The 22,654-nt window shown below is 41.5% G+C and overlaps 1 protein-coding gene across 1 annotated transcript in view; it reads right to left on the reverse strand.

Moving 5' to 3' along the window:
• Positions 1-22,654, reverse strand: part of LOC122794851 (SWI/SNF-related matrix-associated actin-dependent regulator of chromatin subfamily A member 5-like) — a 1,390,680-nt gene that overhangs the window by 58,452 nt on the left and 1,309,574 nt on the right. Inside the window, exon 21 of the mRNA XM_044063455.1 lies at positions 10,051-10,169. Coding sequence (XP_043919390.1) covers positions 10,051-10,169 — 119 coding nt within the window. The remainder of the gene's footprint in view (positions 1-10,050; positions 10,170-22,654) is intronic.

Below are 22,654 nucleotides of genomic sequence, written 5' to 3' on the forward strand. Positions count from 1 at the left end.
ATTGTTCTCCTGTATTCGGTCCTTATCAGACCAATCACACAGTGCCCCCTTTGATATGTATCTGACAAGGCAAATGCAACTGGAGTGCCCACAGAGGTTCCTCACAAAAAGAATACATGGCATAAACATGTCATGTACGGACTGCCTCAAAGTCCTATCCCTGTACTCCATCTTTTACAGACTCCTGAGAGGCTTGGTCTATATCTAGCCAATAAAGTATTCTCTGATGGACTTGTTGCAGATCCACAAAACAAACATCAGAACTAATCAATCTATGGATCTAAACCTCATCTTCTATGTAAATAGGACATGCTAGAGGGACAGGCAAGTATCTTTGAGATTACACCTTCCCTCTGTTAAACAAAGGCAGCCTGTAACTGCTTGACCACACATGCCCAAGCCTACATATACCCCTTAAAATAACTCTGGGGTATCAAAACTTGTAAGATCCACTTGGGGAAGCATGACTAGGATTAAAAAGGCATACTGTGGTCATTAGCCTAGCAATCACATATAGACCTATAATTAAGGGATCCCAATGGGAATGAATCCAGTGCATTAAGAAATATTCAACAGCCACTTGGCTCAGTCCAAAACACATTTATTCAGTTTAGTTAATCCATCCTTTTCAAAATCATAGGACTTCTTCAGAACTGAAATATACCATGCCGCCTCTGAAATTTAAGTACAACAGACAAGTCACATGACAAACTGTTACAGCCAATAATCATGGCTAGATCCACATTTGAAATCTAAATGCCCTGTACCAAGCGTCATCTCACTCACTTTATACACAAAAATTGAATTTAAAACATTGAACTTACAATATATGTTTGTTTCATGGAAAACACATTGAATTTAAATATATACAGGAAATACAATGTGTTTGTGTAAATGCAGAATGTATACATAGAAGGAATGTGTATATAAAAATATACAAAATATGCACACTGTGCACAAAGGAGATGAACAAAAGCAGCTAAATAATTAAAATTATAACTTAGCTGAATGCATTCTAAGTATACTGTTCATAGCCACAGTGTCATTTAAACCAGGCAATGTTGTGTTCAGCTGGAGCGAACAGTTTCCTTCACTTCAGTCTTCTCCAATGCCCCCTCCCCTTGGGTCCATAGGAATTTTTTTTCTGAGACTGCAAACCTAAAACCACAATTTCCACAGTCAACTGTCTCTATATAATGCATTTAAATTGTTTTACCTCAAAATATTGTACATGTACATATATCCTTTCTTAGGGATCTCTCTAAGTTTTCTCCACGTAGAAAGGAACAACCAGTACAACTAGCAATGTATATTATTCCAGTCATTGGTAATTATTTTCTTAAGGATTCATGGAACTTTCTTAGGAAAATACAAGGCCAAATTCCAAAAAACTGCTCTCAGTGCAAGTCTGCCCGGATTCCGAAAGACTTTGCTCAGAGTAAGTGACCTACAGTGATGTAAAGCCTATGTAGAAACAGGTTTATACCAGGGGCCAAATTCCAACAGAACTGTTCTCAGCCTGCTTTCAGTGTTAGTGATCACTTGCACTGAAGACAAGTCCTTTGGAATCTGGCACAAAAGGACTTGTGGGAGGAAAATGTGAGTTTTGTGACTACAGATGTCACAGATCTTTTTTCTAGATTAGCTTACTCATGACAAAGATCTAGAAACATAATAATAATGATAGATTGTCCCTTTTTAAATGCTGTGGACATTAAGATTTTTAAAGGCATGCATAGGAATAGTTTTGGATAACTTCTTGCTGAAGGTGAACATTAAACATATTAAGGGGTAGCTATGGAAGCAGATTGAGTTCCCATATATGCTAATACAGATGTACGGAAATGGGAGTATGAACATGATTTTAACTCGCTTTTTACCCCTTTTGAAGTTGTACTAAAGATTCCTCAATGAGATTCCTATTTTATGATCAAATGTTGATGAGAAAGTGACAGAATTTACAGATACTACTGACTTCCTTAAATTTAAACACCAACATGAAATTAATTACTTGGATGTTACTACTAAAAAGGAGGTGGGGAAATTTTCATCTAACATTTTTTGCAAACCCACATTTTCCAATTCTTTACACTTTAATAATTACTATCCATTTTTTTAAAGAAAAGCCTTAAAGGGATACTTGTTAGGCTATCCAGAAATTATTTCTGATGCCACATTTTATGAGGAAAAGGATTTTCTTACATCTGTTTTTGGAAAGTGGTTATCCAAGAGATTTAGTCCACGTTGTCAGTGCTGAGGACACAAAGTAGGGCTGTTAGATTCAACCCATTAATTTTAAAGGGACTTGCAACTAAGTATCAGGCAACAGTCTATGGTACTTTTAACAATATTAGTAGCATTTTATCAGTAATAACAAGAACAGTTATAAACATGCCATGGATCAGTTGGGCTGAGTAAAGGACATCATTCCTAAATACTGTAAGAAGTTCTTACAAATGGAAAGCGGCAAGATCTAGCTAGTAGCAAACCCTTACTTGTTTATAAGAGAAGGACGAATATTAAGGATAATTTTTTGGAGAGGTTTCACCTTAAAATAATTAGTTAATGGGGTGATAAGAAAATGGAACTAAAATATGTGAGACTTCTAAATCAGTGTAAATGTGTATGAAGGTGAATCACTAGCACTGAAGGACAGAAACGATCCATTGTTACTAGCTAATGGTGGAAATTGTGGTACAAATGGATCGCTAGTTGCACTGGTTGTTTTATCTTCCTACATGGAGAAAACTGAGAGAACCCTAAGAAAGGATTTTTGAACACATAAAACATGGTTATAAAAACACTACCCGTGAACTATACAGACACAGCCTTAACAGTGGTAATTGTGAATTTAGGTTTGCAATCCCAAAAATTTTTTTCATGGACTCAAGTATAGGGGCACTGGAGAACAAAACTGAAGTGAAGGAAAATATATAACTGCTATGGCTGAATGCAGCAATGTTGCGTGGTCTAAAGGACACTACGGTTATAAATAGTGCACTTAAAATGCATTCGGCCAAGTTACAATTTTATTTAATTAGCTTCTCTTGTTCAATCTTCTTTCTGCACAGTGTACATACTTTATATACACATTCCTTTTACATACATGCATTCTCCATTTACACATTCGGACACATTGCATATTCTGCATATATTTATATGCCAAGTTTTATGCACTTCTATTAACCAAATGTACTGTAGTTCTATGTTTTTAATTTAATTTTTGCATATGTAGATTAATGAGCGAGATGACTTTCGATATAGGTCATTTAGATTTCAGGCATGGATTTAGCCATGCTGTTTGGTTGTAACAACTTGTTCCATGTGTCTGTTAGATTTAAATTTGGCAGGGGGCATGGTTTATTTCAGATGTGATGATGCCCCATGATTTACCAGAGAATGAAAGCACTAAACTCAAATAAACGTGTTGGCTTCAGCAATGTGATTGTCGCACATTTCCTTATGCACTGGATAAGTTTCCCATTGAGATTAATAGTTACTAGTGATGAATACTCATAGATCACTGACAAGTTTGGGTTTTACCTGTAATTAAGGGCCTTAAGTCCAAAATAGCAGGGGGGAAAACTCATGCTTCCCTACCCAAAGCTCAAGACTCCTTATCGGGCAGGCAAGACATTAGTCTCTGGGACATTTGATGAAATGAGTAGATTACAACAGTCTATACAAGGATACCACCTCTCCATTCAGTCAGGGACCTGCAGAAGGCATTACATGTTCTTAATGTCAGAACAAGGTAATAGATCTAGTTTTCCTTTCAACAGCCATAGCATTCTACTTCATCAGTGTCTGCCCCTTACCTTACTCCACTGTCATATGTCCTTTCTCAGTGAATACCCTCTCTATCACTCACTGCAGCAGTCCATTTTAGGAGTAAAAAAAAAATCTTTATGAAAATGTCTTTTTGCATAGCCAGAGAAAAGTTAGTCACTACAACCTCCTGCTTGTGCCCACCTTCTCTCTACATCTTTTTTATTCAGAATAACCACTTCATACCTCCCTTACTTGACTTGGTGCAGCAATAGCATGGTTCCCCTGCATTTTCTGGTCTCGAGTGAGAGGAACTCTAGCGCCTCTGACTCCTGCTCATACTCCTTCCTTTCCATCCCACAGATCCTTCTGTTAGCTTTATTTTGAATTCCTGTCAGCATCTTGATGTCCTTTTCCTTCTATGACCTCCAGAATTGTAGACAGTGATTAAGGTATGGCCTGACCAAGGCCATGAAGAATGGTAGCATTTCTGGAATCCATCCCAAGCGGATACACCCCAATATTCTGTTACACCTGCTACTGCCCACTCACTGCTCCCAGTGACCCAATCCAGGTGTGATCAACATCCTTCAGATCCTTTTCCTGCTTTGTTGCCACCAGTTCCACTCCTTCTGGATGATACTTCACACCATGGTCATTGGGGCCCAAGAGCAAGATTTTGCATTTGTTTGCTCTGGACCTTAACTACCACCTCTCTGTCCACATGCTCAGCATTTCCAAATCTTTCACCAAGTCTTTTCCCATCCACCACTGCTGTATCAGCATCATCAGCAAAGAGGCTGATCCTGTTTTCTCTTCAATCATGTACACCTGGGAAACACAATGAAGGGCACTGTATTCTGAACCAATTTGTGTGGTACTCCACTATGTCCCTTTCCCAATACTAAATGCTGTCCCTCTCACCATGACCCTCTCTATCCTAAAATTCAACCATAAAGCTATCTAATTCCTCATCTTTGTCCTAACCTCAACCTCTCCAGTTTTCCCATAAGCCTCCACTGTGGGGCAGAGTCAAAGGTCTTGCTGATGTCCAGGTAATACTATGTTTACTTGTACACTCCTGTCATGTTAATCTGTAATCCCATCATGAAACCAGGATATGCTTGGTTGACAACTCTCAGCTCATAAACTTACACTGACTGCTGTCCTGGAGATTGCTGTCCCCTAGAAATGCTATTAGACTTCTTCTCAGGACTTACTTTAATTTTCCCAGCAACTGCTGTTAAGCTAACAAGCCTGCAGTTACCAGGACTTTTTTGCTCCATTCCTTGCAGAGGAGTTGCCATCTTTCATTCCTCTGGCACTTCTGCACTAGCTGGTGAATGAATGAAGAGCTGCAACAGGCAGTCTGCCAACACACTGGCTATATTTCTGATGAATCAGAGGCACCAAGCTGGTTCTTGGGCTTTATCATATCCAACAGCTGGCAGTTCCCTCTAACCCCCCCATTCTCATATTTCTGCACAATTCTCACCATTCTACATTACATCCTTCGCAGCATGACCCCATCACCTTGTCCTTGCTTTCATTTGTGAAAGAGGAAGAAAAGTATTAATTTAGCTGTTCTGCTTTTCTCCAGTCTTCTGTCTCTCTCATCTTTCCACAGTCTAGTCAGTTCTGTCCCTTTCCTTCCTGTTTTCTGCTATACACCTACAAAAGCTCATGCCTCCCTCCTAAATTATTTCTGCTACCTCTCAATCACCTTTATTCTTCTCTACCCTCACTGTCTTTTTTGCTATCCTCCTTGTACCGTCTCCCACCTAGGTTGTCACAGAGCATCCTACAGAACAGGCTCCAAAGGGCAGAATGAACCAAGATTCCTCATCTTTTTTGCCCAGATAATGATCTAGGTATTCCTAGGGAGAAAGTAGAGGACAGCAATTCCAACAAATTCTTGAACTTGAGGGCATCTCAAAGGAGGGCTCAGTTTGGCAGAATACTATAGGGCAATGAAGTCTTGCCATCAGTCTCAGAAATGAAGATAGTCATGGTATTCTTTCCAAGAAAGACATGGAGAAAGACACACTACCACCTGTTAAAAGGGACAGTCTGCCCTCACCTTGTGCACAAGAGCTACCAGTAACAGGCAAGTGCCATTTGGGACACAGCACACTGGGGACTGTGCTGGAGCATTAAGGGCATTACTTTCATACTCTTGATTTCAAGTCTCACCACAGGCCCAACACAGTGGGGGGAGGATCCAAGAGTGTCTCCTAAATACAAACTAGTGAGTCTCACTCACTCAAGTGGGGCAACTGGAGAGCTGGACAGAGGAGAGAACCTCTCAATGTGAAGTTCAGCCACCAGATCCTTGCTGTAGAAACTAGGTGAATCATTTCACACGATCTGGCCAGATGTGAGAGTGCTCGATACCTGGATGTGCAAGTGCCTGGATCATTACTAACTAAATGGAAGCAGTTTAACCCTTGCTATTTGTGGTGGAGACCTCAATTTTGAGTAACACAAAGCTGCAATATTGAACTCTGCAAGAAGAAATTATGACCAGTACCTGGCTTTCAATGCTATTACCTTTTCCCTGTGATTCCCTGGGATGAGTATTAAAGAGAATTCTTAATTGTGGTGCAAAGATAGGGATATCAGAAGCTGAAATACCAACATTTACTGCACCGTGGTGCTCAAATTTAGACCTGGTGCTTCCAGACTGCAAAGGCAGCATAGTTTGGGACAGATTCCAAGAGATTGATGACTCACCTCTGCTCTTCTCTTTCTTACCAAAGTGCAATCAGAGACTTGGACTACCAGGAAGAGGAAAGTAGCCACTGGTCAAGTCAAAGAAGGACCCTTATGAACCATACTGTATATCCTCCTAATGGAAGATCATTTGGAGTTGTGTTGGAGGACTGAGGAAAACCATTAAATGTTCTGTAGTGCAGAGGCAGAAATGTCATAACCTTTAAAGTACCCTTCGAGGAAAGATTAACAGGAGGAGTTACAAACCACCTCTTAATACTAACATCTAAAGGGCCAAGCAAGTGACATTTTCACAAAACTTGCAAAAGCAACAAGTCACATTTGGAAGACTGGGAGAAGATTCCTAGCACTAGGAACAAATGCAGGTATAAATGATCAGCATGATATCAAACAATTCCTAGGAAATGTGCTCCACCCCATGTTTACTCATTTCCTCCTAATGGAGGAGATCTGCATGTCCAATGTCACACGAATAAAAGCCTTGTGGACAATGAAAAGCTAATGGGAATCACCTAAACTATTGCTAAGCAGCCAGATTCTCCTTAGGAAAATTTGAATGTAGAATACATCCTTGGCCCAAATTCAGTGTCAAAAGTATGTCCGGGCGATGTGAAGGCCTTGCCATGCGACATTAGCTTGCTGCCTACTTAAGAGAAGCACAAGGCTGCTCAACCCCCTTGTCTCACTTCCAAAAGATGGTACCGCAATTGGCATCACTTAGATGTCTCACACATGCCACAGACAGTCAAAATTAGGAGCTCATTCTACCATCAGAAGAGGATCTTCCCACAAAAACAAGGACTTAGAGACTTCTATCAAAGCAGTGAAGTTCAGAAGCTGGAACAGAATGACTGATCTGGTACCCTGATCCTTTTCCTTATGGTCTATCTTGTGTCCAGGATCCTAATAAGAATCATCTGGCTGAACAGAGTTGTGCTACTGCATTTCTTCCACAGTGTGGCAATGAAAATAGGCAGCATGCTTCTTAAGATTCCTACATGTGGCTTGGTGGCTTCCAACCGAATTCACCTGATAACTGCAGAAGCACTTAAAAGTTGTTTTTTTTCAGTCACCGGACATAAGGGTCTTTCCATCTCGTACACACAAGAGCAAGATCCAAACCACATGAGAAGCAGGAAAGAAATGAAAGGTATGTGGGTAACTTTACCCTAAGTGGGGCAGGAATGCTCCAGGAAAGGAAAGATTGAACTATCTCAGAAAAAGCTGCCAAAGACGGAAACCCCAACTGTGTGCTTACTGTAGAGGCCCCTTAAAGAGCAGGATGATTAACACGCACAGCCTGTACCAAAGTGCAAAATTACTACTTCTGGGAGGGGAAAATTACCTGCCTTACTCAAACCCCAAACTAGGCTGGTTGCTTCGCTGGAGTCACAGTAGGTTTTGTGGACTACTCTGGGATTTTCTGGGAGCTTGTTGCACCCAACTGGTGCCTTAAGGTTTGCCTTATCCTGGTGTTTAAAACATGGCATCACTTTTTTTTGAATCTCCTTGAATGATTTACAGCAATTTTCTTGGCTTCATAAAGCTTTTTTTCCTCCACAACTTGCAAACCATCAGCCATGTCCCAGTGCCTCTCGCTCCAATCTGCTACCTACAAAAGATATACAGGGTTAGCCGTGCACTGGGACTTTACCAAAAATAAGAAAAAAATTATATACATGGTGGGGGAAGGAGACGAAAGTGACCTGCTACATTATCATCCTGATAAATGCACGTTTTACTTTGGAGCTGACCATTTCACTACCCTTAAACTCAAAACAGACAATGACACCAAAAAGGAAACACAGGCATTCTGACCTTACTGTGCACATCTTTATGAACTATTCTCTGCAATACACAGCAACCCTCAGAAGCCCTGACTCAGACTTTGCCAGGGCTGCATAATCCTACCCTCACCCTCCACCAAGACAGAGAAGACAACCCACTGATGCCTTGTACTAAAGCACTATACCTCAGGTCATTTTCTGTGTAGGATGTTCCCTCTTTGCCAGTGAGCCTCCCTCCATGCTTTCTAACATTAGCAAAGAAAGATCACTTAGTCTCCTCTTCTTTTAAAGTTAGAAATAATCTCCTTAACATGCTTGCCAGAAAAGCTGGTGCAAGACAAGGATGCATTTTGGAACTACACTACATCTCTGCAAGAAAAGTGTAAACATGCAGTCCATGCACATGTTGTTCACACCACCTTGAATGCTTGTCTGAGTGATTATGAGAAATAGAGCCAAAACAGTTACCAGGTTATTAAAGAGTTGACAGCTGGTGTCCAAACAGAGGTGATTCCATCAGTTCCCACTAATTACACTGTACTGTCAGCACTTCAGCTCAGAGGATTAAGGCTATAAACTGTCAGAGAGCTTAATTCTGTAAATCCTGGGTTTGAGTTTTCTCACTCTACATTTGCATAGGCTTGCCACCCCTCTGTTTTTTTTCCGGACTATCAGGAAATCAAACTGATTCTCCGGTAGTCCGGAAAACACTGTACAAACTCCGGTATTCTGTTTCAAAAAGGAACAGACTATCGGAGTTTGTAAATCGGCTGATTTACTATGCTTTTTTCACAGAAAAGCATAGCAAATCAGCCAAAAGCAGGCGGCGGGAGAGAAAAAAGAGGGCGTTCCCATTGATCGGCTGATTTACTATGCTTTTTTTTTACAGAAAAGCATAGCAAATCAGCCAAAAGCAGGCGGCGGGAACGAAAAAAGAGGGCGTTCCCGTTGAGTGATGCTGTCGTGACATCACAAAATAGGCGGTATGTTGGTGGGAGAGGGGGTGGGGCGGGCGGGGTTACTGGTGACGCGAGGGGCGTGGCGTGGCTCCGGTTTTAGCCGTGAACGAAGGTGGCAACCCTACATTTGCACATGGTTGGGTTTACCTGGTTAATACAGAATAATAATAAATTCCCCAATACCTGGGTATGGCCAATTGTTCCTCTGTAAATACAGGTGCTAGAAAGTAATCTTTGAGCATCTCAGTACACAAACGGGCATGTATCACTCAGGTATTCATAGTTCATAGTTTAGTACTAAGCTAACTGCCATTGCGAGCCATTTTAAGCCTAGCCAATCATCCCTTGTGAGACTCAAACCCTGCACCCTGTGACCCTGTGTTTGTAAAGCAAACACCTTAGCCATTAAGCCACACTCCCAACCCCATTATCATGGTAACAGATGATGTAGCCATTGCCTGCTAGTCAATATATATATATATATATATATATATATATATATATATATATATATATATATATATATATATATATATATAGCCAAACTGAAAGAAGTACTTGTCAAATTTATGTGGAGAATTCAAACTGGATTTTACAGCAACTGTTAACGCAGAAGAAGAAGAAAAAACGGCATGAACAGCAGTAGGATCTGGGAAATTCAGATATTCCACTGGCTACAATCAGGGCTTATGGTTGTCAACTTCCAGCTTCGGTATCAATAGGTTATTTTCATATCTGTAGGGAGATATCAACAAAAAGTGTCCAAAGCCAAGGAATAATTCAACAATGAAGAGTAAAAGTACCTTTGTGTCAAGAGCTTTCTTAATGCTTATTCTTCTTTGGATCCTTGCTTCACCTCTTTCTATTTGAGCCATTATCTTTTCAATGTCTTGAAGTTCATTGCATCTTTCCCAGAACACAGCTGAAATGAAAATCTTTCGGTTAGTATTTTGTTAAACAGAATATTTATTTATAAATGAAATATGGAAGTGCTCACTATATCAGATCTTTCAGAAGTTCACTGCTGTGAAGGAAACACTCGAAAAAATTGCTGTGCCCACTCTAATGGCCTTTTGCTTGAAATCAGAAGCTTTCATGCTTATAATGCAAAACTTGGGGGCACCAATCAGGGCTACGGTTCTAGTTTCAGATGTGACATCATATTTTGAAAGCACATCAAGCCTCTGAATTAACTAGTCCAACCCAAGCACTAACAGAGCATATATCCAGCAAATCAACTATAAATGAGGATCAGACAATCCAGACATCTGCACGGTTATCGAGAAGTACCCACATATACACATGCTAAACTTGCAGCAACAGTAGGAGCTAGATGGAGAAGCCAGTCGAGTACAGGAGGAGTTGAGGAGAGATATGGGACCAATGAGAAAAGGTCTAATTCATAGATCAACTAATATGACACATACAGTTGGAGAGTACATTCATCACTAACAGTAGATGCTCAAAGGGGAAGGGTCATTGATGAAGATTCCTTATTCATAGGAATTGGGTAGAGGCCAGTGTCCATCCAACAAGCATGAATACCACAGCTTCTCAGAGATCTCCAAGTGATGCTGGTCTCCTTGTGCAGGCCAGGATGGTGGCCCAATACAAATCAGCTTGTACCATTCTGGGTCCCTTTTCGGTTGAAAAAAATGACAGCAAGTATATCCCAGACAGTGGCAAGTAATGCCCTCCCAACCCTCAGGCAGTAAAGCCTTCGAGAACCTAAGGAGTTTGTTTCATTAATTTCAGAACATTTTTAGATAACAGAAGCTAGGATACACTGTAGACCCATGAAGGAGTATCCAAGGTCAGCATATGCAGGTACTGATCAGTTCTGTTAGCTTTAAGGAGGAAAGGATGCATGGGAGGTTTATATGCCTTTCCCTCTGCAGCTTTTTAATTTTACAGTTTGCAATTCCAGTTCCTCTGCTACTTCCTGGCCACCAAGGACCATGAGATAGCACAGGAAAGGTATGTGGGAGCTTGTACTACAGCAGTGATCTATCTGATTAAACATTTACTGTAATAGTGAGTGAAATCATTCAAGTACTACATTCATCATAATGATCACTTCTTTAGTATGTGTCCTTATCCACAGGAAGCTAAAGCAATCAGCTTCCCCCAATGGACTGATACAGTTAGAACATGCCCCACAGGTGAACCCTGACTTGCTTCTGGATTGAGCCAGTCTGTAATGTTTGGAAAAGGTATACACAGAAGTCCAAGACTTTTCATGCAGCACTCTGGGCTGAAACATTTCCAAAGAAAGTTGCTGTTGTAGGTGCTGCCCTGGTTGAATGGGCTTTCATTAGGCCCTTCAGGGCTTTTCCACTGTACCCATGACACATGGTAATATAATTTAATAACTACTTTGTGCTGGCCTGGAAATATGCCCACTTTTTTCTCTTGGTATGAAGGATGCAAACAGCTGCTCTGCCTGCTGGTGATCCTCTAACCTGCTTTTGCATGTCTAGCAAGCAGGGCCAGATGCAGCTGTGGGACCTGGCCTTACAGCAAGGAACATTACATAAAAAAAAAAGCTTTCCTGCTCTGCATGCGAACCAATACTGCTCTATTTCCTGCTTTGTTTGCTAGCTCCAGTCTCTTTCACTGGCAGATGATTTGAGCCAATAAGACTGGATCTTGCAAGCAGAGCAAGTGGGAGACTTTTCAGGAACTGGTGTGTGGAGTGCTAGTACTGAAAAGCAGAACAGAAAATGGATTTTTCTGCAGCATTATGAAGCAACCCCCCCCCCCCCCACCATGGGAATGATGAGCCAAAAGTGAAAGAAGGTAGATGGCCTGGATCAATTTCTTTTAGTTTTGCAGCATTTGCAATCCAAATGTGCATCTCTCTGTACATATGTGTGTGTAAAATGTCCCTGTCAGAAAACACTTAAGTAGTTTTCATATGACAACAAGAAAACACTCAAGTGACTTGGTCAGAGTCAAATCACAAGGCAATAGCTTTAATCCTTGACACCAACTGCCAGACCTCCATAAACTTATTCCCCCTTTGGTAAATCACTCCTTGATTACAGTCAGTCAATGCTAGTCATTAGAATGTCAACATTTTTGTGGTTAATAAAAATACATGTTGATGCAAAACCTTTTATTCTGTTAACTTTAAGTGATTTCCAGTATTGTGCTCTTACCTGTCTCCAATTTTGCAGAACATCTCTTATTTTTACTTGATATTTATACCCTTTACTTTAGCAAGTCACAGACAGTGCTGTGGGGCAACTGAAAATTTGGGCTAGGCTCCTCAAAGGTAACCAAGCAGGAGCATCATCATAAGCGCCTTGTTCTTTGGTTGTGATCCCTGGTCTCCTTAATGTTGATACTGTAATTATTTAGCTGCGAGTAAAATGGGACAGCATGACGTCTGAGTTTAATGTTAATATTTCAACTATGAATATATTGTAATTACTTGTTTTTGCAGGCACACAGGTGTGAAATGCAGTGTTTGGGCTACAACAGTTAATCTAGCACTTAGAGATGAGTAAGGTTATAAGCGGTTACAGAACGTCTTCAAGTAGTACATGCTTGATTCCCTCAGCCTTCATTTGTCTTCGACATGACTCTGCCAAGGTACTTCACCAGACAGTACTAATGGGCTGCTCCTGAAAAGGGATACTTGTGTCCAGTAATCCATCCTACGCGGTTAGAAAATGTGTTACACATTTACCTTTTGAATTCCTGCATGCTTCACATAGACACCATTAGTTCTTCACTACATGCCATTTGAGTACGAATCCAAGCAAATCTTGTAGTTAAATGAGGTGCCAGATGCATTTTCATTAAATATGAGTTTCAAGGGAAGAGAGGTTTACTGCTTATTATGCTAAGTCTGTTTTCAATGCGAGTGTTTTACTTAAAGGCCATCAACTGTTTTTCTGCAAATTTTGAAATAAAAGTTTTAAATGAAAGCAAATAAGAAAATAGCACTTACACGGACAGGTTTGAACAGGATTTTATGGTAAATGCGGAGAGACAGCCAAGTAATAGGATATTGGTATGGCTGGGCAGGGACATGACTCAACCTTACATAGGGCCCCCATTTGTCCAGGATTCAGCTTTGTGGACTTTGGAGATTTATGCTGCAACATTACAGCATCATCAGCCATTCAAGTAGGTCAGACCTGTGTTGAGTGATGTCAGAAGGGATAGCTATTCTTGATGACAGAGAAGACGTAAGATGTCAAAATGAGATGTAGGTATCCCACAAACATATAAACCCCTCCCCACCAAAAGTATGTTATATGCAGTAATATTTTTAATTTTTGTATGACTTGTGTTTTTTTTTAAAAAAAAACTGCTGTAACATTGTAATTCTTTTGCTTTTTTACTGAAGAATCCATTCATTCATTAGCAGTCTAAACATGCTGCATTTTAGTAATATATTTTTCCAGTACTGTACAGCCTCCAGCAACCGTAAAGGGGTTGACTTGTCAGGTTAATATAGTCTGCATTATTTGGACCAATGATGAGAACAGTCTGATCTTCAGCATCCATAATATGTGATTAACTGGCCCCAAAATGTATTGGATAGATTAGATAGGAAAAGAAGGATGCTTCATGCTCATCAAATGATTTACAAAAATTAGTGCATACCAAGATTATATATTCTCTGTTCCGAAGGAGGGATGGGCCTCCTTGAAATTCATTACTTTTATAGATCTGCAATCATGGGACTCCACACGGGTTTATATTAGAACATCTAAGTTTCAAAACTCTGAATGCTCTAATATTGACCCCTATTCAGCGAAAGCTGAAAACATTGAACACACAAAATAGCGATTTTTTTCCAAGGGAAAAAATTTGTTGTTCCAAAACACATACACACAACACAAGCACACCAAACAAACAGCAATCCACACACATATACTTAAAATCTTACACCTAACCCTACACTAAGCTATACACACACCACTAACTATCCACTTACCTTAACCCAAACCCAAACCCTAAGGTCCATCACCATCGCAAACTCACCTCACCCGCGCCCTAACCCTAACTCACCTACCCCGCCCTAACCCTCACATCCACACAATCGCACACATACCTATCTCGCACCCTTACCCTAACTAACCTAACCCGCACTCAATCACACACTTACCTGAACCAGACCCGTAACTTTCCACCACAGCACTGAAAATACCGAAGCAACAGAAAAGTACAATTGTGTACCTACCATAAATGTAGATGTTCGAGTGTATTCACTGTTGCAGTCATTACTCTTGGGTTATCCTGCTGGCAGGCTACCCTCAGTTGGCCAGAATTCCAAAGTCTAGGTCTGGCGTCAGTTGCTGTCGCCTCTTCCCTGACGTCAGTGCGCCAGGGGTATAAAAGATGCAGCAGATGCCATTTTCTTCAGTTTTTCTTGCCCCAGATGTCAGGTGCCCCCGAATTGGTAGGCTGAAAAATATGCCAATAAGTATGCATGCACAAAAATAACATATCCTTCATCTACAAGCAAATACACCAAATAGGTTGTATAGGATAGAGAAGTGCAGATAGACCCAGCAAAGGAAAGGGGGATGGTGGGTGGGTAACCTGGACTGCAACAGTGAATACACTTGAACATCTACATTTATGGTAGGTACACAACTGTACTATGTTCATCGTGTTTCACTGTTGCAGTCATTACTATTGGGTTGAATCCCAAAGCTGAGGATGAGTGGCTGGGCTAAATAGGATTAGGAGAGGCTATGAGGCCCTGCAGGACTGCAGTGGCAAAGCCTGCTCTGGACTTAAGAGTAAAGAGGTAAGTGGTAGTGCTTTGTGAAGGTGTGCACTGAAGTCCAGGTTACAGCCTCTAAGATATCTTTGGTTGGTACTCCTCTGAGGAAGGCTGCTGAAGTGGCTGCTGCTCTGGTGGAATGAGGCCTAATGCCCTTAGACACTGATTTGCCATGTTGAGAATAGCAGAAATGGATGCAATGGCCTATCCATTTAGAAATAGTCTGTTTTGAGATAGCCTTTCCTTGTGATCCCGCAGCATATGACACTAAAAGTTGCTCAGTCTTTCTGAAAGCTTTAGTTTTGTCCAAGTAGAAGCGTAGCTGCCTGTGTATGTCCAAGGAATGCAGAATTTTCTCACCCTTGTCCTGTGGATTTGGATAAAAAGGTAGGTAAGTGAATGGTTTGGTTGAGGGCCATACTGGACACCACCTTAGGCATAAATGTAGGGTTTGTCCTCAGAGAAACCCTGTCTGGAGGAAAAATGATGAAAGGTTCCACAGCCATGAGTGCTTGTAACTCCGAGACTCACCTTGCAGAGGTTATTGCTAGGAGCAGAGCTGTTTTCCAGGATAAGAATTTTATATCTGCTGTTGATGCTGGCTCGAAAGGAGGCAGTGTGAGGTTTTCCAGAACATAATTGAGGTCCCAGGCCGGAATTGGTGCTCTTCTTGGAGGCCTAATGTTTTTGGCCCCTCTGAGGTACTGCCTTATTAAAGGATGAGAAAAGATAGGTGGTTCCACATTGTAATGGGCTGAAATGGCAGAGGCGTGAATCTTAATTGATGAGAAAGAAAGGCCTTTGTTCAGCAACTCGGTTAGGTATTGTGAAATCTGAGGGATATTTGGTACACACGTGTCAATGCCTTGTTCCTGGTTCCAAGCACAGAATCTCTTCCATTTCTCTGCATAAGATTTTCTGGTACTGGGCCTCCTGGCCTCCAAGATAACATCCAAAACAGCTTTTGAAAGAGGAGTGTTTTGAATGGCTACATTATCCGCCATGCTGCCAGATTTAAGGTCCTGAGTTGGCTGTGCAGGATCTGATTGTTTTGTTGGGTCAGCAAGTGAGACATTTGAGGCAATATCCATGCTGGACCTTGAGACAAGCTCTTTAGGATTGGGTACCAGTGCTGGCATGGCCAGTCTGGTGCAATCAGTATCATTTTTGCCTTCTCTTGTCTGACCTTTAGGAGTACCCTGGGTAGGAGAGGCAGTGGAGGAAAGGCATATACTGTTAGATTTTTCCAGCTGAAGGATAGGGCATCCACTTTCCATGCTTGCTTGTGATAAATCCTTGTGCAAAATCTCTGCAATTGGCAGTTGTGAGGGGAGGCAAATAGATTTATGTCTGGGCATCCCCATTTCCTTATTACCATGCTGAAGACTTGTGGATCCAGTTTCCATTCGTGGGGATTCATGAGGTTTCTGCTTAGTTCATCTGCCAGAGTATTTGTTTTTCTTGGCAGGAATTGTGCTTGCAGGTGAACTTGAAAAGCCAATGCTGTGTCCCATAAGGTCATTGCTTGTCTGCAGAGGGGTTAGGAATGTGTACCTCCCTGCTTGTTTATGTACCACATGACCGTAGTGTTGTCTGTCTTTATCAGTAACTGTCCTGGATGAAGCAGGTCCTTGAAAGCTGTCACAGCATTTTGAACAGCTAGCATCTCTTTTTGATTGATGTGAAGATGCATCTGGTTTGCAGGCCATGTGCCCTGAATACATTTTCCTGCCATATGGGCCCCCCAGGCATAATCTGATGCATCCGTTGTCAGTGACTGTCTGGCTGTGAGTAGACTGAATGGCAGACCCTTGTTGTGGTGACAGGCTCCTGCCCACCATCAAAACTCCTGTTGCAGACAGGGAATGAGTGCAATTATTGTCTCCAGGCTGTGGCAATGCTGAGTCCAAACACTTTTGAGATACCATTGTAGTTTCCTCATATGCAGTCTGGCATATGGAATTAGTAGAATGCAGGATGCCATGAAACCCATGGCCTGCAGGATTTTCCATGCAGATAAGTGGGTTTTTGTTGCCAATTTCTTGAAGTAAGTAGTCAGATGCTTTTGTTTGTCTGGCGTGAGATAAGCCATCTGGGCAACTGTATTTAAGCTTGCACCCAGGAATATTATCTCTTGAGAGGGCACCAGTTTTGATTTATTTTTGTTTACTGTGTACCCTAGGCCAATTAGTAATCTTTTTACAAACGCCAGATGCTTTAGAAGAATATCTTTGTTCTCTGCTTGAATTAGGCAGTCGTCCAAGTAGGGATATATTTGAATTCCTTTTAGTCTGCAAAACGCAATTACTGGTGCCAGGCATTTTGTGAAGACCCTGGGCGCAGTAGATAAGCCAAAGGGCAGTGCAGAGAATTGGTAATACATTGAGCCAGCTATGAAACTGAGGTATCTTACATACTGCAACCATATTCCCCTCCCAGACCTCTTACTTCCTCTCACCAAAACCTGCTGACCATTCATAAACCCAAGCGCCCAGCTGGCCAGCTACTCTTATCCTGTACCCTAGCAAAAAAATGGAACTCTCTTCCCTCCAGCCTACGGACCTGCAATAACCTCAATAGCTTCAAATCTCAACTTCATTCCTACTACTTACTTAACAGGAAATGCAACTGCTCTCTTCCTCCTTTGCCTCTCAAACCCTCTTCTCTCCTTACCCCTGGCTTACCTCTCCTTACTTCTCAACCTCTCCTCTCCTAACCCACTCTTAATTATTAATTTGTTTCTTATAACAAATTACTTCCACCAACTTCTATACTATATACTCTCTTCTTCTGAACTATTTGTTCATTCTGCTGTTTATCACATTGACATTGAATCAAACTGTTTGTGTCTTTTGTTTGATCTTTTTATTATGTACTATGTATTTTTTATACTATGTATGTTTTACATCTAATTAGATTTGTGGAGCTTTTCTCCCCGGGCCTCCACTGAAAATGGGCTCCCTGAGCCCAGTGGACCTCCCCGGTCATCAAACTGGAAATAAATAAATCTTCTGCAAGATTGTCTGACTAGGACATGCAGGTATGCCTCTTTTAGGTCCAAAGTTACGAGCCAAGCCTTCTTGCCCAGCATGGGCAGTAGCTGCTGTAGAGTCAACATCTTGAATTTTGGAACTTCCAGAAAAACGTATTTAGCATAGACAGGTCCAGTATTGGTCTCCAGGTTTTGTCCTTTCTGGGTACTAGGAAAAGTCTGGAGTAAAATCCTTGTCCCTGCTCTTGTTGTGGTACTTGCTGAATGGCCCTCATGTCCATGAGGGCTGTAATTTGTTTTTGTGCCTCTGCCCATTGATTGTGTGGCACGTCTGGCATACCTTTTGACCTTGGTAGAGTGTGAAAATGGAACCTGTAGCCTTGGGACACTATGTTCAGGACCCATTTGTCTTGGGTAACCATTTGCCAATTTGATGAAAAATGTGCTAGTTTTCCCCCAAGGGGGCTGCCAAAAGAAAAGTGCTTGGATGTGGTAGAGGAAAGTCATCGGGACTGTTTCCTGTAAGGCTGTGATTTGTCTTCTCCGCTTTTGGAGGTAGGAGCACCCCATTGTTTATGCCTGTATGAGCCTTGGGGCTGAGATCTGCCTCTGGGACGCATGTATCTGCCTCTTTGTGGCCTGTCTGACACTGGAAAGGACCAATTTTTAGAAGGCCAGTTCCTGCTAAACCTGGGTGGCTGTACCTGTAAGAAATCCTTGACTGTCTGCATGGATTTTGCTTTATCCTCCATTTATTTCAACACCTCTTCTGCTTTAGTACCAAACAAAGTATCATGCTGTAATGGTGCATCTAATAATTTTGCTTTAACAAGATCAGGCAGATTCTGTTCCTTTAACCAAGCATGCCTTCTAATAACAGAACCTGTAACAGCGGCCCTGCATGAGAGGCCTCCAGTGAATCATAACCACATTGCAAAGTATGCTTTCCCACTTGTTCAGCTGCATGCAATAAATCCTGTAATTCCTTGTTTTCTGAACATTCAGTATTTGTCAACAATTTCTGTTTAAGCAGTGACATTAAATATTGCTGATATTTAAGCATATGAAACTGACAATTTAAAGCCTTTACAGCCAGGGTAGCAGAAGTGTAGACTTTTTTCCCCCATCTGTCTAGAGCCCTAGAATCCCTATCAGAGGGGACAGGGTTTTTTGCAGTGGAAGCTTTGACCCCTTTGGGACCCTGAGAAATAGTTTCTGGGTCAGCAGCGGGGTTTTTATATAGGAATTTATGAGAATCCGGGACCCTGTAGTATCTGTCTGGCTTAGCAGGTGCATGGGGTAAAGAGTCAGGGGACAGGCCGGACTCTGAAAATACATCATCTACAATGTCTAGAACAGGTGGAATAGCAAGGGGTCTGTGCTGAAGTAGTAGTAGAAAGTCCCTGAGCCTTTTCTTAGATTCAGAATAATCTTGGCTCTCCCAGTGGAAATGCTCCCTCATGGTATGCAGGGTTTCCCCAAAAGAATAATCCTCAGGAGGAGAGGCTGAAGGAATGAATTCTTCAGCATCAGAATCCTCATAGAGAAGCATGAGGTAATTCTGTTCAGAAGAGGAATCAGAGGAAATAGAAACCTGATCAAAAGAATCATACTCTGTCTCTTGCCTAGGCCTCTTACCAGGAGGGGGTGGGAGCCCCTGATTAAAGTAATTAGGTCTTCAGCCATTTTGAGCATCTGTTTTTTAGGCATGGAAGTCTGAGCAGGAGAATGATGTACTTGTTTCTTTGTCTTTAGAGCTGAAGATGGCTTAATATATAGTTGTGTAGGTCTGAAGACACCCTCAGAAGCCGATCATGTGACCACAAATATACAAAACAATATGGAAAATGGTCAGAATTCAACCTAAGAATCCATTTTCCAGGTTTAAATAATATGATTACCCTGAAACCTGTTCTTGTTAAATTGCAACATACCAAGTTGCGATAATTTTATATTTTTTCTAATTTTAATAATTTTGTTTTGTATATTTGTGGTCACATGATCTTTGGACTGCTGGGCATGTGACTTTGCTGACCTGTATTCAAACCATTTGGTTTTTAGATTTGTTTGTATTAGTATTGAGGAAGGATTTTATCCGAAATCTTTGCTATTACAAAGTGTGTTTTTCTCAGCTTTGTGGTTTATTCAATACCTTGAGTATCCAGAGGCCCAGTCAGCTCCACGTGGGAGTTGGAAGCGGCCTGTGGCTCTGAGGTAGCGGGCGCCAGGGGCTGCGAAAGCACCTCACTGAGAACCAGCGACTGGCCTAGCAGAGGCCTCGTCGTCGGTTTTGGACCTCAGATGCCTATCCTTTTCCTTGTCCTTGCGTTTTTTGTAAACTCCGGTTGTCGGCTGGTCCGACGGCATTATATAATTAAATCTTCAGCCAAAGTAATGAAATGCAAAATCAAACTGACACTTAATAGTGCGTTGGTTAAATCTAGCACAAAACCGACAGCTAGCAACGTTGTGATCAGGGCCTAGGCAAGGGATACAGTAAGAGTGAAAATCCTTATGAGGTATTTGCTTCCCACAAGAAATACAATTGTTAACTTTTTCTGACATTGGTCTGGAGCAAGAAAAAAGTTTCCCCAACGGGGTACTTAGCTTTAATGAAGACTTTGGTTCTGAAATTCGGATTTGAAAATCTCAGGAGTTGGCCGACCGGCACTTGCGAACTGCTTTTGCTTCGGGCACCACGCGGCAAGAAAGACTGAAGAAAATGGCGTTGGCTGCATCTTTTATACCCCTGGCGCACTGATGTCAGGGAAGAGGCGACAGCAACCGATGCTGGACCTAGACTTTGGAATTCTGGCCGACTGAGGGTAGCCTGCCAACAGGATAACCCAAGAGTAATGACTGCAACAGTGAAACACGAACATCAGACAACCAAATTCCTTCCCTAAGAAAAAAATTGGTTTTCTGTTGCTTTGATATTTTCAGCTTTCGCTGAATAGTGGTCGATATTAGAACATTCGAAGTTTTGAAACTTAGATGTTCTAATATAGACCCCTCCACACATATCTGCTGATCTCACAAGACCCAAATGTAGTGAAAGTTTTGAAACATAAGGAGAATAAATCTAAGATGACTTCTCTGCTTAATCTACCAGAAGCATATTGGTATCAAGCAGGAATGGAAATCAAACCAGAAGTAGTAAAAATCAGGCAACTGAAAGTGCCAAAAAACAAAAAGAATATAAAGTGAAGGATTAGATGAGAAGGCAAGGAATGTGGAAAATTCACAAATATAGATGCAAGTATAGAAAACTTCTGGAAGAACCTCATGTTGATCAGGAATGAACGCAGGAATGATTAAAGAGAGGCAAATTCAAACCAAGAGATGAAAGGTTAATATTGGTGGCCCAAGACAGTGGGCTACATACATACTGGTTTACAAAGTCCATTGAACATGTGGGAGAAACAAACTAACAAATGTAGGTTTTGTAAAACTGAATTGGAAACAGTTGCACACCTCGCTGCTGGTTGTGACATACTAATGGCAGGACTGTATTACTGAAAGGGAAAATAATGTGGCATGACTGTTGCACTGAGGATTGTGCAAACATTATGGTAGTGAAATGGCTGAAAAACACTGGAAAAATGAGCCACAAAGCATCCCAGAAAATGATAAAGTTTATATCATAAGGGATCACCCATTACCAACAGTTCAAAGGATAGATGCTAGAAAACCATATGTAGTGGTCCAAGAAAAGATGACAAAAGTAGCACTGATCATTAAAACCGCCACACCCAGTGACTACAATGTCTTGCATACAGAGAGACGCAAAATCATAAAATATCAAGATCTGCAGGCAGAAACGAGAGCAATGTGGAAGAAAGATACCCAGACAGTTCCAACAGTAGTAGGAGCAACGGGTCTTATAAAAGAGAATCTACAATTGTACTTGCATATGTTACCAATACATGTAACCCCATACGAATTGCAGAAAGTACAGTTGTGTACACTTACCATAGATGTAGATACTCAAGTGTATTCACTGTTGCAGTCATCACTTTTGGGTTATCTGCTTGCAGTAGCCCTCAGTCGGCCTGATTAACAAAGTCTTGGGTCCTGCGTCGGTTGCTGTCCCTTCTTCCATGATGTCAGGTCGTCTGGGGTATAAAACATATTGCCGACGCCATTACATCAGTTTTTTTTGCCCTAGATGTCAGGTGTCCCCTTAATGGGAAGCAATTAAATCTATAAATATACAAGGTTATACCGCCAACAAAAAAGCAAATGCACCAAAAAGCTTTTGAAGATAGCAAAGGAAAGCAGAGGTATATCCAAAAAGAGAAGGGGGCTGGTGGCAGGGTAACCAGGACTGCAACAGTGAATACACTCCAACATCGACATTTATGGTAAGTGTACACAACTGTACTTCGTGTTTCACAGTTGCAGTCATCACTTTTGGGTAGATTCCCAAAGCTAAGGATGGGAGGAGGAATTTAAACAGAATTAGGACCAGCTAAAAGGCCCTACAAGACTGCAGTGGCAAAGCCAGCTCAGGATTTAGAGAAAATTGGCAGATGGTAATGCTTGGTGAAATATGTACAGAACACCAGGTAGCAGCTTCTAGGATGCCTCTGAGAAAGGCTGTAAAGGTAGATGCAGCCCTGGTAGAGTGGGATCCGATTCCTTGTGGGATAGGTTTTCCGTGGTA

This window comes from Protopterus annectens, chromosome 2.part1 (assembly GCF_019279795.1).
Source record: "Protopterus annectens isolate FY-2018-M chromosome 2.part1, PAN1.0, whole genome shotgun sequence".
In the NCBI taxonomy this organism is placed as follows: domain Eukaryota; kingdom Metazoa; phylum Chordata; order Ceratodontiformes; family Protopteridae; genus Protopterus; species Protopterus annectens.